This window comes from Talpa occidentalis, unplaced genomic scaffold (genome assembly GCF_014898055.3).
Source record: "Talpa occidentalis isolate TD23 unplaced genomic scaffold, MPIMG_talOcc4v2.1 talOcc4.6, whole genome shotgun sequence".
Taxonomy (NCBI): Eukaryota; Metazoa; Chordata; class Mammalia; order Eulipotyphla; family Talpidae; genus Talpa; species Talpa occidentalis.
In genome coordinates this window covers 116795510-116815136 of record NW_023604972.1, presented here as the reverse complement: position 1 = coordinate 116815136, position 19627 = coordinate 116795510, and the positions used below count along the sequence as shown (strand labels likewise).

At 35.6% G+C, this 19627-nt stretch overlaps 1 protein-coding gene across 1 annotated transcript in view; it reads right to left on the bottom strand.

Annotated features, from left to right (window-relative positions):
- FGF10 (fibroblast growth factor 10) overlaps positions 1 to 19627 on the bottom strand; it is a 74542-nt gene that overhangs the window by 4998 nt on the left and 49917 nt on the right. Inside the window, exon 2 of the mRNA XM_037529671.2 lies at positions 2856 to 2959. Within this exon, the coding sequence (XP_037385568.1) occupies positions 2856 to 2959 (104 nt within the window). The remainder of the gene's footprint in view (positions 1 to 2855; positions 2960 to 19627) is intronic.

Genomic DNA, 19627 nt, shown 5'->3' with positions numbered 1-19627 from the left:
AAAACTTATTTGGTCCTTATATGATGCCCTATGTGAGCCTGTCCTATTTAAATCAATTTTTATCATTTATTACTTAATTCCATCAGGAGAAAATTTGGTATACAATAGATCTATTGTTCAGGGGATGATTAATAAGACTATAAGAATGGGAGAGGGGAGAGGGGAGAGGGGAAAATATTCAGGAGGGAATGGAATATAGAGCTGGGTTAAGTAATCGTTCTGGTTATTTGCTGTTTTCAAGAAGGCTTGTGGAATCAGTGGTGAAGATAGGCACTATTCGAGTTGTCACCTCATCAAAAGATTATCTCCAGCATGTATTCATGAATTTTGGTGGTATAGTCTTTATGCAAGGTTGTAAGTCCTACTCGACCTTGAGCAGAATGTTCAATTTGAGTAGATTTTTTATTTAATTTGAACAAGCCATATTTTTCTAGTCTTCCTGGTGATAATGCAAAGTCACAATGAATAGTACATTATAATTAGGGCCTGGGCTTATTTCTGAGACAAGCAGAGGTACAGACCACAGACTGTGATGGGCTGACCTATCAGGAGGGCTGATTCAAGCATTGTATAACTATCTGCTTTCGGTGTTTTTAATTGCTGAAGCTATAGTGGGGGGCAGGTGAGACCGTGGCTTCTTGAATTTCATGGTCTATTTGGGGAAGAGAGTCAAAATAAATAAATGAGAGAGATATGAGGTAAATCTCATGGCAGATAATTAAAAAGGGGTAATAAGATGTGAGCAGCTACTTTAGATATAAACAAGGAATGAAATAATTCACACACCTTAGAGCTTAAGAAAAAGCACAGTGTGTGCTTTTAAGAAAATACACAGTGTGTGAACTCCATTATGATAAAAGAAAAAAAAAGGAAAGGGAAAGAAAAGCATTAAATATTTTTATGACACAGTTCATTCGAGAGTTACCCATTTCTCCTTGATGTCACCTTTTAAAGAAGTATACTTTATCAAATAAAATTTAGTTCCATATTTTATTGTAATTAAAATAATCTACGTTTTCTCTGTCAATCTAAACTCATGTTAGTTAGTTTGACTTTAAAATTTTGGTTTTGACTAAGGGTTTTTATATTAGCTTCTTTTCTTTTTTTTTTTTTTAAGATTTATTTATTTATATAAGCACTGGGTACAGTCAGAAGCGCAGGAGGGTAAGAGAATTCACCAGAGCTAGAGCGGGGAACAGAACAGGCAGAGTGACGAAATACACTGCTGAAGGGAGCAGCAGATACGGCAGGAGAGGTCTGTCGTGCCATATGGGACCCTCGCCAGTGGTGGGGGATTGAATCGGTGCTGCTGAGGTTGTGGGCAACTTCGCAGCCCAGCGCTCAACCGCTGCGCCACCAGGGAAGGCCCCTATATTAATATCTTTTCAAAGAAACTGTACCATGTCTGTTTACCCAGTAAAATTGATGCAGTAGATAAAAGGAAGACCCAGGGCATGTTCACTGAAAGGAAAAGATGGTATATACACAATGGAATATTACTCAGCTATAAAACAAAATATTGTCATTTGCAACAACATGGGTGGAAATAGAGGGGATTAGCTAAAAGAAATAAGTCAGAAGGACAAAGAAAAATACCACATGATTTCACTCACATGTGGAATAAACAGAAACAAAACAGATGATTAGACAAAACCAAAATAAAACAAACCTAGAGCTCTTACTGTAGAATTAAGGCCCTGAGAAGGGGAGGAGAAGGTAGAGGGCAAAGTGTGGAAGAGGCCCAGTGGACTATGATGGAGGATCATGGGTACATTGGTGGTGGGTGTGGTGTGGTGTCATATACCTGAAGACATGTGGACCTACCCTCCTGAATCTTGTATGATGTTGCAAACCAATGTTACAGCAATAAAAAATAATACAATTTGAAAATGAAACTGTGAGCCATTAATTGAGACCATGTTTTAAAATGGTCTATTATTCTTGTAGGCACATTAACAGTAACATCTAGTGAAACAACTTAAGTAAAATTCCTGATTCCCCCCATGCAAGAAGCATTTACCTTAGCTGCCAGGACCAACCCAAAGTAATCTAACTCCACAATTATAAGTGGACCTGATGTGAGTGAAATGAAGGGCAATTCTATTACCAGCCCTGTACTTCTCAAATCATGCTTCTCAAACCAGTAGTAACAGGAACACCTGTAACCTTTCTAGAAATGCAAAATTTTAGACTCCACTACAGATTTACTGTGTTTTAATGAATCCCCCACCCCCCAGTGATTCTGATAATATCTAAGTTGAAACCTTCAGGCTCATTGCAATAATTCTTATTGCAATAAAACAAGTTACTTACACTGTTAAAGTGACATTCCTTAATACTCCCTATACAACACAGGGGTGGTTGTCCCCAAAGCACTGATACTAGCTCCATAATTGAATAAGTGATTATAGTCTAGGAAAATAAATACTTGACTTGATTGAATGGCATACAATGATGATTTTCTGGATAGGTTCACTTATTTCATTTATTTTAACAGAAGCATAAAACACCCGAGTCCCTGTTTTATCTTCTGTTGTAACACACTCAGTATATTTTCTACTCAATGCAAGATCTTTGTTTACAAAGTGTCTGCAGCACCCATGCCAATCTCACAAGATGCTTCCGTGAGAGTCTGACCAGTTAGTAGTTCAGAACATTGATGGATGCCAGCAGCAGCCTCTGTGGTAGACTAATGGGTGAGCAACAGTCCTTGAGACTCTGCTGACCAGTGCACTGTAGCTCTATTTAGTAGCAACAGAAAGATAATAAAGCTATTCAATGTCTGGGGGAAACATTCCAAAACTGTGATAATGATTTATTGCCATGAATTTTTAAAATAAAAGCAGAATACTTACTGAGCCATAGAGTTTCCCTCTCTTGTTCATGGCTAAATAATAGTTGCTGTTAATGGCTTTGACAGCAACAACTCCGATTTCCACCGAAGTTATCTCCAGGATACCTGAAACATACAATTTGAAAAGACTAAGCTTAAAGAGTCACATAAATTTGGTTGAAAGAAAAACAGGAGAAACTGTTTATTTTTGGATGTTTCTAAAATCAAAAGATTTTTTAAAAATTGAAAAAAAAAAACCCAACCTCTTTTATATGCCTAAAAAACCCAGTAAAATAAATGGAAACAAGTAGTAAATCTTTAATAGAATTCCCCTGCATTTACTCTGAGCATATAGGGGGAAATATTGTTTTAATTAAAATGCTTCCTTTGCTAACTCTGCATTTTCAACCCCATAAATATTGAAACAACTCTACTCATCTTAGCCTATTTTTCACAAAAACTTATCAGAGCACATATCTGTACCATGCTATTAAATTAAATCTATAGCATATGTCAATAATATGTCAGATTTGCCTCAATCTGTAAAAACAGTGGTAAACTATTTTTTTTTTTATATAGGACAATTAGATAAATGGAATCTCTTGGCTACATTTAACTGATAAACTCATTTTTGGCAAATATGTGGACATTTTGAGATAGAGAGAGTAACCCCAACACTGTCTTTAAAATAGAAAAATCATTACTTTGGGTTGGGTGAAAACCCATCAGCATTGTCTAGAAAGAATGGAAGTTAGTAACCCATAGATCTCTCCCTCTATAAGTTTTAGTTGGTGCATCTAAAGATATTTTTTTTCTGAAAATTTTGAGGTAATTAAAGAGAAGGCATTGGATATTCTACTCAAAATGCCAATCGATTTTCATTAAGAAGACCTCAGGGCTAAAACTACTTTTTTTTTTTTTTAATTTTTTACAACATTTGGTATGGTTTTCTCAGGGTGGAGAAACAGCATTTTGATTAGGAAATACCTCTGGATCCAGAAAGTCTGGGTTAGATCTCAGATTTGATTGGCAAATGACCACAGAAGTCATTAAATTGCTCTTGTCTCAATTTCATTTATAAAATAGGCAACAATAGAAACTTCCTTAGTTTTGCTGTAAGGATTAAATGAGATAGTACATAGAAAATAGAACTCTGATGTCAGCCTGATTGGTTTTCCTTTGAATGTTATCTGTTTCTTCCCTCTTGTCAGCTTCATTATTTTTTCCTTGCCCTGGATTCTTGGGAGCTTTACTATTATGTGTCTTGCTGTGTTTTTCCTTTCGTCATGGAAGTTTGGTGTTCTTCTTGCTTCTTGTATATCAATTTTCAGCTCCTTCTTCACATTTGGGAAGTTCTCTTCAATTATCTCCTGGAATATTTTCTCTGTTCCTACATCTCTCTCCTCTCCTTCTGGAATTCCTATAATTCCTTTCCTCATGGAGTCAGATAGTTCCCGAAGTCTTTCTTCATTCTTTTTCCTTTGTACTTCTCTTTCCTTTTCTGTTTTGGTTCTTTTTATTTCTGTGTCTTCAAGAGTACTTATTCGTTCTTCCATTTCATCTATTCTGCTTTCATTGCTTGCAGCACTGTTTACAATAGCTAAGCTTTAGAAACAGCCCAAATGCCCAAAAATAGATGACTGGATCAAGAAGATGTGGTACATATACACCATGGAATATTACTCAGCATTCAAAAAAGATAAACACATGCAATTTGCAGCAACATGGATGGCGCTGGAAGGGATCATGCTCAGCAAAATAAGCCAGAAAGAAAAAGAAAAATACCGGATGGTCTCACTCATAGCAGGAATCTAGAAAACTTAAATAAGGGACCAGGAAAATGAATAACTATAAGAAAGTGAAAATCAAAATCAACAAAAAACTATGAACCAGAGACACTTTTTGGGGGGTGGGGGCCGGGAGGGGAGGGATTGGGGTAAGAATGGGGCATTTGCAATTGTATGGGGAATATAAAAATAAAATTTATTATAAAAAAAAAAGAAAATAGAACTCGCCTAGTGCTTAGTGCCTCCTTAATAATTATTATAGGGAGGTTTCCCTCCAACTGTTGTAGATTTTGGAATTTCCTCTCCAACAAACTGTGTAAATTTTGAATAGAATATACAAATTTCTGTTGGTTTAGCCCATAAAATCTGAAACTTGATCATGTGTTATCATTTATCCTGTATCATCTATCATGAGAACCACCACCCTAAATGTGATTGACAAATGGTGTTTTTACTCTCCTCACAGGGAAAGTGTGAGTTTTTCTTAAGATATGGTTCCATCTTTCATCTCAGGTTGATGAATCATGGAGGCCATAGAAATGCTTGAGTTCCCCCACTGTGAAGTTGTCATCACTAGAGAGACTTGTGCTAGAATTACTTGCCATGGATGCTTCTACCCTTGTATGCTACAGAAAGCCTCTGATGTAACACTGCACATTTCCTCATCAATAGAGTGAGACAGATCTCAGCTGGCAAGCTCAAACCAAGGAAGGATTATAAAAGGTGAAAGAGACAGTATCTGTGTTTTTAATACATTTTTTCCTATGCTGTTAGTTGCCCCCAGGTTACAAACACATGTAAATACATGTATTTGCATATTTAAAAGATACTTTCTTGTGTTTATTTCTTTAGCGTGGCAGCTCTTAAAGAAGGCATCTCTAGGGGCCTCCCCTGGTGGTGCAGCAGTTGAGCGCTGGGCTGCAAAGCTGCCCGCAGCCTCTGCAGCACCGGTTTGATCCCCTGCCACCTGCGAGGGTCCCACATGGCACGCAGACCTCTCCTGCCGCGTCCGCTGCTCCCCTCAGCAGTGTATTTCGTCAGTCTGCCTGTTCTGTTCCCCACTCTGGCTCTGGTGAATTCTCTCACCCTCCCATGCTTCTGACTGTACCCAGTGCTTGTATAAATAAATAAATTTTTTTTAAAAAGGTATTTCTATTCCAAATTATATAGAAAAAAAAGTTACTGTGGTTATATCATTTGCATACAAGTGATATAGTGATATATGTGAGTAATGATGGACAGAACATATAAATATTCATCTCTGACTAATTCGCCTTTCCATCACATCTTCATCTTCTTTCCCTTTCCCATAAGGAGTCCTGTTGGAAACTAGGAAATGACTCAGTAGGATGAGTCTTTAACAATGCAATGTGCTATTCCTCCCAAAGATGTTGGCATGCCACAGAGGATAATGTCTGAATCTCTGAGGAGGAAATCTAATATAATTTGTCATAAGCAGAAGATAGAGATAAAGCAGGAGGTAGAAATCTGGAGCAAAATATTTAGCCTGATGTTTACTTTGCCTGCCCAAAAGGCCAGTAACAGTGCATTTCAAGGTGTTCCTTATGTATGCTCTTACAACTGGAAATTCTTAGAATGAAAAGGAAGAAAGGATAATTTTAGCAAAAGTAAGATTTTCGAAGGTGAATGAAAAGTCATAGGATTAAGCTCATAGCAGACTGAGCCTGGCAAAAGGAAAACTGTTGTGATATAGATATCACTAAGTCTTTGACCAATTACTTCTGAGATTGCACTGCACATGGTAGATCATAGTTAGCGCAGAAACTCCTGGGTTTCTTTCTGCTTTGTACAAATAGGAAATTCTCCAATCATCCATCTACCAATCACTTAACCAGTTAAGGCTACCTTGAAAAGATTCAGTATGCTTCAAACTGGAAAGAGGGAAGACCTAGATAATTTAAGGGCCTTTCAAAATTTGAAAATAATTTTTTGGATGCACCATGTCAATAAGTAGTAATTGGAAAATGACAATGACTGCTTTTATTATAAACATTTGTGAATGTGAGAGTTACTTTCTGAGCGGCTCCTGCTTAGAGGACTTCCCTGTTTTTCATAAAGACTCCAGTATTCTCTGTTCTTTGGTGAGAATGGTAAAGTTTGCCTATGAAAGTATTTTTGGAAAGGAGTGGCCAAATTTTGTTTGACAATTGCAAGATTAGTGACATATATATTTTGATATACAGTTAAATGTCAACTGAAGCACAGTCTCCAAGGGGAAAGTGAGTGAAGGGCATATGTATTTTTTACAGCATATATGGGTCTACAGTTACTTCAAACTAAAAATTATTTTATTTTTTTAATGTTTTAGCATCACAGCTTTAATGGACATAGTAAGTTCATTTTTTTCAAATCAAATATTAATAACATACTGGTTTAAGAGTATAATTTCACTTTTAAAAGGTTTTCAATAGTTTTCTTGTCCAAAGTACCAAAGCATTCTAATATTATATGCCTATGTTCTGAAATTATAATTTAAAAAGTAACTGAAATTTTATTATGAGGAATGGTTAAAGTTATTTTAAAGTATTGTTTTGCTACTCAAAGAAATGACACCCGAAAATTATATCATCAATAAAAGGAAGCATGCATTTTATTTTCCATTCATATGTTAGATAGTCTATCAATTTTAGGACATATTCTTGCTGTGAAATTTTATTATTTATATTGTTGTAACTACATCTCAAAGACCAATATCCAAGGTGGTGGTGTAAATCTGTGTAAGGATTTTCAGACATTTTAATTCAAACACATGGGAGGACCTGAGGAGAAGGGCCCACTTTTAGGAAATGGGAATATAATGCCAAGTGAATTAGGACAAGTTTTATCAGGAATAAAAGACAAATATAGAGAATGAAAATAAGACATTTAGTGGTAGGCAGTGCTAAGAGGGAAGTCAAGAAAGGAAAAGATAAAGATAGTTCACATTGGCTGGAGTTCCAAGGCACACTTATCTTCAGTAATGAAAGCAGAACTAAGTTTTGAAGGTTAACTGTATAAAACATCTAAGGGAAAGGTGGGAAGACATGGACAAAGCATGGTGAAATAGCATTGTATTTGAGAAAAATCTTAAGAAGTTTGCTTTACTAAGTAAAACAAAAGAACAGGCAGCCCACTGTGAAAATTGAGGTTGTGGAATTAAGTCAGACTCAAGTTATCAAGCATCTTTATGGATTTTAGATTTTGGCAATAGGAAGTATTTTATAAAAATATCTATCTTTTGGGCCTCCCCGGTGGCGCAGCGGTTGAGTGCTGGGTTGCAAAGCTGCCCGCAGCCTCTGTGGTGCCAGTTCGATCCCTGGCTGCTCCCCGGCCACCAGAGGAGGGTCCCACATGGTGCGCAGACCTCTCTTGCTGCCGCCTGCTGCTCCCCTCAGTAGTGTACTTCGGTCCTTCTGCCTGTTCTGCTCCCCGCTCTGGCTCTGGTGAATTCTCTCACCCTCCCGTGCTTCTGACTGTACCCAATGCCTATATAAATAAATAAAATAAATCTTTAAAAAAAAAATCTATCTTTTTAAAAGAACAAATTAGAAAAAAGGCAATAGATAGCAAGTAACTTTAAGAAAATAAAATGTATTTTGACAATATTCCAAGAATGATTGTGACAAAAATCAGCTCCAGACTAGCAAATTCTACTTAATGATGCATCGTCACTTTAGTCATGGGGAGGATTTTGCAAACTGATGAACTCCAAATGGAAATAACCTAGAATTGCAATTGTCATGTAAATCATCTTTCCTTTTAACTTGCAGGGCATGTGTTATTGTTTTAATGAATCACTGAATAGTTAATCTGAGATGACCATTTAGAATTATCTTTCCCAGTTTATACTTCTCGTCCTTTTCCAGAAGAGAAACATCTGATTTGTTTTCCCTAGCAATCATGTTGGACTAAGACTATTTCTCTTTTTGGGCTGTTAGAACAAGCTTTTGGCTTGCCTTCTAACTCTCTCCTCATTTTTTTTTTCCCCATAGACACCATAGGAGAAAGTTAAAGTCAAGTGAAACTTTGATACTTTAATAAATTGCATACAGACAGGAGGGAGACTAGATATAAAAGATAAATACAAATTCCTATTATCCTCTCCTATATAAGAAGTGTATGAATATATAAAGGAAGTCTTGAGACTGACTAAATTGATTGGACTAACATGTATTAAACACCACTGTGAAAGGTTTGTGTTAGCTCTCATTATGGAGGATGTGAAGACAATCAAGACACAGTATCTCCAGGGAGTTGTAAGACTGAGTAGAACAAGGATATAAATAATTACAATTCAAAGAAAATATGTAAAGCACTATATGAAAGAGATAATATGTTGTCATGACTTTAAATAGTTAATAAACCCTCCTAAAGAATATGGTTGGTGTTTGAGGTGAACCTTTTAGGGGTAAGGTTTTGAGAAGTGGAAATTTGGAAAATTGAGGGGGATTATTGTAGGCAGAGAAAAGTGAATGATTTAAAAACAACAACAAAAAAACCAGTAACATGCAGAGGACTGGAAAGAGCTGAATGGTGGAGTGTGTGTTCTGGCCACGCTTGCCTTGCCCCATGGAGTTTACATTCTGGTAGCCACTCTAGGTGAAAGTATTCGTTCTGCTTCATTGGGTCTCAGTGGTGCTTCCCGTGAGTAATATACTTCTCAAAAGATTTCTTGTGAAACTTAGAAGCAGCTTAATAAATGTCAGAGACTCATGAATTCAAATCAATCGTGTCTTATTATTTTCTTCTAAATATTTTAACGCAAACTAGATGATAATGTCATATTGTTTGATAGTTTCCGTCAATGTGCTGAAACATAACATGATTAGTGTAATGTAATACATAAATACCAACCTCTCCAAGCTAAATCTCTCTTACAGATTGTTGTTAGTATCACAAATAGACATCTTATATCCTAATAAAGTCTCACAGAGCTCCTTAGGGTCGTTAACACATTTATCCTGTATACCTCACAAATTATGTGGCCCTACCAAATAGTGACTAAACTAGTTCAAATGTGGCCTGTAGTTAAGAATCACTGAGGGTCTTCTATCTTTAATGTCTCAAAGAATCATAGCAATCATAATTGTCTTTTTTTTATTGTTAGAACAAATGCATAGTTCATGATATGAATATGGAATATATGCTTATTGAATGAATAAATTAATCAGTGAGTCATCAACATTGGCTAATGTAAAGCTGGGTATTCATTAAAGACAATTTTTTTATCGTTATGGTTGTATTTGCAAAACCTTCAGATGAATTACTAATTCCACATTCAAATAAAATGAAAATGAGCTAAAAGGAAATGTCAAAATGTTATATGCTTAAAGGAAAAATAAGAAAATTAAAAACATTTAATATTATGTAAAGGCAAATTATTATAAGTCAGAATTTTCTAAATAATATTACTCTGCAACAGTAATTTCTATAAGCAGAGATCTTGAATATGAATCAGAAAGGCTATCTAGGTCATGAGGTCCCATGGCAAGTCAACATTCTTGGTCAAGACAAAGTGCCATTTGGAAACTGTAAAGAGTGTAGTAGCACAAAAATCACTGGTATAGCGCCTCCCCAGTGGTGCAGCGGGTTGAGCGCAGCACTGTGAAGCTGTCTGCAGCCTCTGCAGCACCAGTTTGATTCCCAGCCTGCCAGGGAGAATCCCACATGACGAGGCAGACCTTTCCTGTCTCACCCGCTGTTCCCCTCAGCAGTGTATTTTGGTTGTCTGCCTGTTCTGCTCCCAGCTCTGTCTCTGGTAAATCCCCTCACCCTCCTGTGACTCTGGACTGTACCCCAGCTCGTGTATAAATACAAAAATAAATCTTAAAAAATATTTAAAATTACTGGTATAGTGGCTCTCATATTTCATATCTCAGCATTTTTCAGTTAATCTTCACAAAATATATTAGGGAAGCATTATGTTCTATAGATATTGGAGAAATAAAATAAATTGGTGAAAAAATTTTTCAGTGGGGTATGGTGAATTTGATGTTTGGTGTTTCCATCTAAAGCCCATCTGCTTTCTGCTCCCTCAGGTCTGTTGACTAAAGCTTTAAATTTTAAATTAATAGTGCTAAAGATAACATTACCTATTTTAAACACTTTTTCCCCCATATGCTAGCCAACACCGATTATTAAATTTCAAACCTATTTTAGAAAAGCATACCATTTAGTCAACACAAGGCATTCACTTTCATGTAGATTCATTACCAGGTAACCAATGTTTTACAGAACTCAAATTTTATTTATTTAACAAAATAATTTGTCCTCTAAATCTTCAAGTTAACACATTTCCTTGCTTGTATGTATAGAGATATTAATAATCAAAATCATTGTTTTTCTTGATGAGTCAGGACCATCAACATTAGTTCTGGTAACTTTCTCTGCTCTGTAAGTAGAATGTTCTCAGGAGGTCTAATAGGAAGCAACTATATTAAAACAAGCTGATAACTAATATGGGATCTTATTAGAAATGAGTCAAAAAATATGAGCAAGATTTGGAAAAACACTTTTCCAAGGATAGGACATGAATTTTTTTTAAAGAGTTATTTTTATTTATTTATACAAGAACTGGGGTACAGGCCAGATGAGCGGGAGGGTGAGAGGATTCACCAGAGACAGAGTGGGGAACAGAACAGGCAGAGTGACGAAATACACTGCTGAAGGGAGCAGCAGGTGCAACAGTAGAGGTCTGCTTGCCATGTTGGGACCCTTGCCGGCCAGCCGGGATCAAACCAGTGCTGCAGAGGCTGTGGACAGTTTCACAGCGCCATGTCCAACTGCCTGCGCCACCAGGGGAGGCCCAGGACATAAATTTTTAAGTAAGAAATCTAGGTTCTCTTAATTTGCTTAAGGATCCACTTAAAGACCCTTTCGGGGTTTTATATTTGCTTGATTCAGGAATTTCAAGTAATGTATTTAGACTCTAGCTTAACTGTCTTAAAGGAATGTCAAAATGTACCTAATAATTGCTGTGTGATGAGAGTCATTGGAATAGCAGCAACATTTTGGATATTTTAAATTTTGTATTGCTTATTTTCTCATCTCAGTTCTCTCCCTCACCTTCTATCCCCCCAAACACATATCAGCAAAATTACAGTTCATGCAGTGAAATTATAAGCGAGAGGGATAGAAGTGGTAGCTCTAAAAGAGTAGAAGAACTTAAGCTCTGCTTACCTATCTAGCTGTGTGACCTTTGACAAGTCAATTAAGTCATGCCTTGGTTAACAACATTTTGGTCAAAGAGAGATCAAATATACAACATGGTGCCCAATAGGCTGCTTCAGTGTGTGGTCAGCTATGCCATCCAGCTTTGTGTCATTACACTGTATGAAGTGCACCCAATTATGAAATCACCTAACAATACATTTCTTAGAATATACCCCTGCCATTAGGGATGTACAACTATATATTTCCTGAATCTTAGTTTTCTCGTTTGCAAATTGAAACAAGTTGCCTATACCTTACAAGATTTCAGAGGATCTTAGAGAGCAGGTATTAAGTAGGTACTGACTAGCTGCTGAATCATAATGGTGGCAAGTTAACCAATCTGTATACCAGTGGTTCTCAAACTTTTGCATGCATCAGAATCATCTGGGAAGCTTATTTAAACATAGATTGCTGGTATTTTTAACTTGGTAGATCTAGGGTGGATCCAGAGAATTTGAATTTTTAGTAGTTTCCCAAGCAATGCCGATTCTCCTTGTCCAAGGACCACACACTGTTCTGTACACTATAATTCAGAGACAGAAAAGTCTTTGATATAAAGAGCATTGACAGAAACATATGCAGAGAAACAGAACTACAAACAGGAACAGACAAAAATAATGGTAGCATTTTAACATCAAAGAAAAATTTTAGGGGGTTTCTTTGCTTGTTTTGGATAGGTGTGGGACTGTATCTACTTTGCTGTGATAATATGGATTTGGAATTATATATTTTTTTCCATTGTCAGTTTTTTAAAGACTTTAAATAAGATTATTATTAGATTCTTTATTTTCTCCTCCTTAATCAGATTGTAGAAATGTAGATAGAAACTTAAGTGTCTTCAATTACTCTTTAAATATTTTATAATCATTTTCATAGGACTAAGTGTGTTGTCACTCTAGAAATAAAGGACTACCTGCACCTCTTAAAATTATTCTGATATACAAAAAATTGCTACAACTCCATAGGGATTCATTTGATCACTGTTATTTCACCCAGAATTTAAGGTATATATTTGCTCTACAGAGATCTAACCATCTGTAAAAGGAGGCTACAGAGCAGGCTAATCATTAATCTAGGTCTGACCTACCTTATACTGTCATAGACTCTGCTGCTTTTTCAGCATATTACTACAGAGCTATTAAAGTTTCTGTATTAACCAAGAGTTCTTTCAGATACCCTTGATATTCATTTAGAACTGTAGACAGAAATAGGACCTATATTATCAGAAAATTCTTACTAACTCTACATAAGAAGGTACATCTTTTTTCAATCAGCCAAAAAACAAACTGACTTTCTACATTTTCACCTCATACTTCAAGTGATTGGATAGATTTTGAAATTCAGTCATTAGATTGGCCTCATAGCTTAATACAATGGCAAATTTTAAAGCATTTCTCAATTTAAGGTTAAATTTAATTGAACAGATAGTAATACCATTGACATAACATTAGAATGAATTGTTTCTGTGTAATGAACAAGATAAATTAGTCTATAAAACATGAAGTAGATATAAAATCTTTGCCTGACTGCCAACAGTTTGTAAATGTTTATAGGCACCCAATAGTGTGGTAGAAGGAACATCTGCTGACTTTATTTCAGGCTCTACGTAATTGTGTAGAGGTGCTTCAACAAGTCCCCTGATATCCAAGGCTGTTCTAGTATCATCTGTTACAGAAGGGCATCAGAGATGAACAGGCAATCTTTAGATTTTTGTCAAGCTTTTCTGTAACACTACAAATAAGCCCTAACTTTCTCGTAAGCCTTTAATGGCCTGGACTTTTATCATTAAAATAAAGGATACTAGGATTTCTTACTTAGTTTTCATTTTGGTAATAGACTTTAGAAACTCTGCTTTAAATTAGACTGACTAGAAGTATTTATTAAACAAGGGGTGTTTCTCAAAATAACTTATAATGCCGAGAGAGTTGGTTGCTTGTATTAGTGCATAACCATTTCTAGTATTATTTTGCACTTTGTAAATATTTTTCCAGCAGCAATAGGCATGCAGGGATTGCCCCTTATTTTTATCTATAGTCCTTCACTGTAGTTACATTGTGTTTTCCTCTCCCTGTTTGTGACTTTCCTCTTCTTCCTTCCCCTCCTCACCCCCTCCTGAATACCTCAGATGTAAGGTCCGCTTTCAAGAGTCAGTCTTACAGTTTTTCTTTTCCTGATCCTTCATTTAGTTTCTCTAGATTCCACATATAAGTGAAATCATCCAGTATTTCTCCTTTTGGCCCACCTCTCTTCCCTTCCATTTCTATCCATGTTGCCGCAAATGGCATGAGCCTATCTTTTTTGATCACTGAGTAGTATTCCAATGTGTATATATACCTCATCTTCTCCATCCACTCATCTGTTCTGGGGCATTTACATTGTTTCTATATCTTAGCTATAAACATAGCAGTGCTGGTTTCCTTTCAAATTAGTGTTTATGTGCTCTTTGGATAGATACCTAGGAGTGGAATTACTGGGTCATTTGGTATATTCATTTTAAGTCTTTTGAGGAATCTCCACAATTCTTTCCATAGGGGCTGAACCAGTCTACATTCTAAAGGGAGTATTTTTACAGAAATAAATGTTAAGGGCTTCACTAGAACTAAAAATAATATTTTTGAGAATAAAAACAAAGATTAAAACTCAGTGTAAGAGTCAAACTTTCTAGTATAGACAACATGGGGTAAACAATATTAGACAAGAGAGAGAGATATTCTAAGAACAGATTATTACCTTAACCACATATGGAGGGAAGTGTATTGTTCCTTTTTCTTTAGTGAGATGCTAATGACCATTGATATTAGAGCTGATATGTATCCTTTATCGCACCTCGTAATTATACATAGAAATGGAATGCCATGCATAGTTCTTTAACGCTTGCTGAGTATTTTTCTTACATTACTAAGTCTTGAGTTAGCTAGCACTTTATAAAGAAATTACCAGAAAGGCTAATTTCTACCAGACACATTATACTTGTTTACCCTCATGGTGGACAAAGACCAGGAATTATCTCATCACATCTTATTTAAAAACCAGTGCTTCTCCCATGTTCATTGCAGCACTGTTTATAGTAGCCAGGATCTGGAAACAGCCTAAATGCCCCAAAATGAGATGAATGGATCATGAAGCTTTGGTATATTTACTTATAATGGAATATTTTACTCAGCCATCATAAAAGATAAATTCATGACATTTGAAGCAAAAATGGATGGAATTGGAAAAGCTAATGCTAAGTGAAATTAGTCAGAAGAGGAAAGATAAATACTGGATGGTGTCACTAATAAGTGGAATATAAAGAAACCAAAGTGAGAATCAGAGAAAATCAAGCATAAAAGCGACCCCTTGAAAATTGACTACAGAACTAAAGCAGCCAAAGCAAGGAAGGGTGAAGGAGGAGTAAAAACAAAGAGGGAAGGAAGCACAATGGAGTATGGTGGTGGACTAATGGGTGATTTGATGGTGAAAACCCTACAGTTTGATACCTGATGGAGAGAATATTAATGTTACCACAAATAAAAGAATAAATTATTATTTAAATACATATATATACATATATATATATTTGTGTCCTGTTTAAAAAACAGATTATTGAGCACAGTTGTAATAAAACTTTTGCCAGTGTGAAAAATAAATTTAAAAACCCAGTGTCTAAATTCCTTTAAAAGAGTATGCTCTTGAGAAAATGCACTTATGTTTTATGAAAAACTAGAATCTTTCTGATTCAAGTTTGAAAGTGAACACTGATGAATAAGAGAACATTATATATGTAAGTTGTGCTCTGAAATAATCAACCAAACACTTAAAGCTTTAAAAAGTGCTGAGAGACAAATGGAAGAATATATTTCATACAAAGGTCATTTCATACTTGTGTTAGAGCAAGTCTGAGTAAACTGTTCTGAATAAAACATGCTGAATGTTCAGTGTTTAAGATTTCACTACTCTGTACTTGAGTTCTCATTTATATAATATATTATTTTCAGCCAAAAAAGAGATAAAAAGGAAACCAAAAATTAAAGGATAACAGAGAAGAAACACAGAGAATAACATTAGACTGACTTGGTTTTGCATTAAATACAAATCTAAACTATGCAAGTTGCAAGGTCTCATCTTACCTAATTATACCAATTGCATTTTATCCAAAATTGCTGAATCTTTAAAATTAGAAAAAAGGAACAATATTCAAAGAAATGTTACCCTAACCTTCTTTATAATATACTTCAGTTCACCTGGCTGAAATTCACACAGTATATTTTAAAGAAATATTTCATTTATTTGACAATACTGAAAACATTCCCCCAAAAAGTCTCTCTAAATATTATGTAACTCATATAATCAGCTGCAAGGAGGAATTTGAGTTGACTTACTCAGTTCTGACCAGCTTATAAAGTACGGTCAAATAAATATTCAATTATCTGAAATAAAATAACTAATTGAATTTATGTTGATTAAAATTTTGGTGCATAGATATGGAATAAAGAAAATCAGAAGCTAAAGGGGAGCATAAAATTTGAAAATAATTTGCCATCAAAAAATAATTGCCATCAAAATAGCAAAGCTATTCCAAATAAATTGGTGGGATTTTCAGGCAGTCAGGTTAATAAAATAATAGAAACATTTATAAAGTGGAATGAGAAACATTCAACAGTTACATATTATTCAATTTCTACTACAAATGCTTCCTCCTGTTCTACTAATTTTAGAAGACTGGTTTAAAAAAAAAACACCTGATCATAATATAATTGAATTTACTATTCAATATAGATTACTCTTGGGTAAGATTCAAAGTAAACCCTTTTTGTTTCCATATAAGAATCTTTATGAATGATGTCCAAATAGATGTCCAGTTTAGTGCTGTAATTTAATTTTAGAAGGAGATATTGGAAGTCTTATTTTACTAAAACAGATTCAGAAATTCAGGACCCATACTAAAGTATCTATTTCATAATCACTACAATTAAATAGATAAATAGAAACATGAACACTTTTACACACAAACAGGTGAGAAAAACAATTTTAAAAATTATAAAAGAATGCAACTAAAGAACAAAAATGATAAGACCTTTAAAAGCTTTTAATTAAGCTAGTTTGGAATCAAACTCTATTGTCAATTTTCACTTATGAGGCTAAGTTTTTTTGTTAATATGCTGATACAAGAACTAGGCACATTTTCACTGAGAAAAATGTTCAGTATGTAGATTTCAAATCCTTTCAAAACTCTTATCTGATCAGTTGGCAGAAATGAGAACTATGGTGAAGAAATAGGACAGTGAATTTTGCTGGATACTGAAACACTCAACTTGCCCTTAGTTTATTGAAAGTATGAAGGAAAAGATAAACAACTGGGATTACATCAAACTAAAAAGCTTCTGTACAGCAAAGAGACACTAACCAAAACAAAGAGACATCCTACTGATTGGGAGAAAATTTTTGCACACAATACAACTGATAAGGGACTGACACAAAGATCTACAATGAGCTCACACCTCAACAAAAACAAAGTAAACAATCCAAACAAAAAATGGGCAGAAGAACTAAGAAGACAGGTCTCCAGAGAAGAAATGCAAATGGCCAACAGGCATATGAAAAAATATTCAACATCACTTATAATCAGGGAAATGCAAATCAAAACCACAATGAGATACCACCTTACACTAGTGAGCATGGCACACATTAAAAAAACACGCAACAACAAATGTTGGCAAGGATGTGGAGAAAAAGGAACTCTCCTACATGGCTCGTGGGAGTGTAAACTGGTCCAACCACTATGGAGGGCTGTGTGGAGTTTCCTCAAACTAATAAAAATGGAGCTACCATATGACCCAACAATTCCACTCCTAGGAATCTATCCAAAGGACACAAAAACATTAATTCAAAAGGATATCTGCACCCCTATGTTTATTGCAGCACTATTTACAAAAGGTAAGATATGTAAACAACACAAATGCCCAAAAATAGATGACTGGCTCAAAGAGATGTGGTATATATACACAGTGGAATACTATTCAGCAATCAAAAAAATACAAACTCATGCCATTTGCAGCAACGTGGATGGAGCTAGAAGGGATTATGTCCAGTGAAATAAGCCAGAAGGAAAAAGAAAAATATTGGATGGTTTCTCTTATAGGAGAATATAAGGGAACCAAATAAGGAATCAGGACAAAAAATAATACATACATACATACAAAATTAGCAGGCAATCATAAATCAGAGACATTATGCAGGGGAGGGGGAGGGAGAGGAATCACAACAGGTGAAAGAAGAGCTCAAGGGACTATGGTGATGGTTCATGGGTGAATTGGTGGTGGGAATTTTACATGGAATACACCTAAAAGGAAGAAGCATACAAGCGTACCATCTACAAAAATGAACAATGATGCAAAATAAATAAAATATCAAGTATTGGTAAAAAAACAATAGAAAGTATAATTCTTCTACTTCTCCATATGGGCCACATGTGCACTGTGCTCCTGTGGGCCCACAGCAGGTGCCCAAGTTATAGTCGTGGAAGAACTAATTTATCTGAAGAAATTTATGTGCAAATTACCCATTTCAACTCTGGCAAATGTATTAATATTTATCTCTAGAAAGAAGAAAGGAAAGCTATTCTCCATTGAGCGGTTACCCCTCTTAATTTGAGTGCGCCAACTTTATGCAGGATACTTAGTGGAGTAAAATCAGCATCTGGTTAATTTTCTCCTTCCAGGGTAAAAAGAATACAGAATACCCTGGTGTCCCACATTTGTCTTTCATCTTTAAAGTGGCTTCCAACGTGGAGACTGACTTCACATCATTTTGGGTATTTATATTCAAGTTAAGGTAATAAAAGTCACCCCGAGAAATTGATTATCAAATGAAACTGAAAAATCAGACTGACAAATATTTTATGATGTGTATGAAAACTACTGAGCATGAGAGGTAAGGTGTTATGCTAACATACATCTGAAAGGGTGTGAACCTCTTCCCCTAAATCATCTACAGTGTTGTAAACCAACATTACTTCCATAAAAAGTTACCAAAAACCCAAAAGAAAAAATGAACCAAGCATACCTATCTAACTGTACACTGATTTAGCAGCATAGCTTAACAAAGAGGCACTATTTCCTGTGATTTAAAATAGTAATTATAGGGCCTCCCTGGTGGCGCAGCAGTTGAGCACTGGGTTGCGAGGCTGTCCTCAGCCTCTGCAACACCGGTTCAATCCCCGGCCACCAGGTGAGGGCCCCACATTGTGCGCAGACCTCTCTTGCTGTGCCCACTGCTCCCCTCAGCAGTGTACTTTGTCAGTCTGCATGCTCTGCTCTGCTCTCTGCTCTGGCTCTGGTGAATTCTCTCACCCTCCCATGCTTCTGACTGTACCCAGTGCTTGTATAAATAAATTTTTAAAAAATCGTAATTATATCATATATACTAAGAATAAAAATAACTGGATTGAATAAATTAAAAATAATATAACAAATACTTTAAAATTGATTTCAGTAGTTACGCTTTTACTAATAGTGTTCTTAGTGTTATTTGACTGTATATCATGAGAATAAGCTGTCATGGGCTGGATTCGCAAATGAACCAACAAACAAAAAAGAGTTGCTATGTGACTCAAATGTTATAGGCAGAGAAAGAACAAATGGACTCGCAGCCCAAGTCCAGAATTTTTCTGCTCAATCTTTTCCTACTAATTTCAATTTGCTTCAACCACAACAAAACCATCAACTACTTTGTTCCCTTTCCTTACACACCATGTGCAGTCATCAGAGCTTGTGTAAAAACAGTTAAGAAAAAGTGCCCTGACCACAAAGTCCAA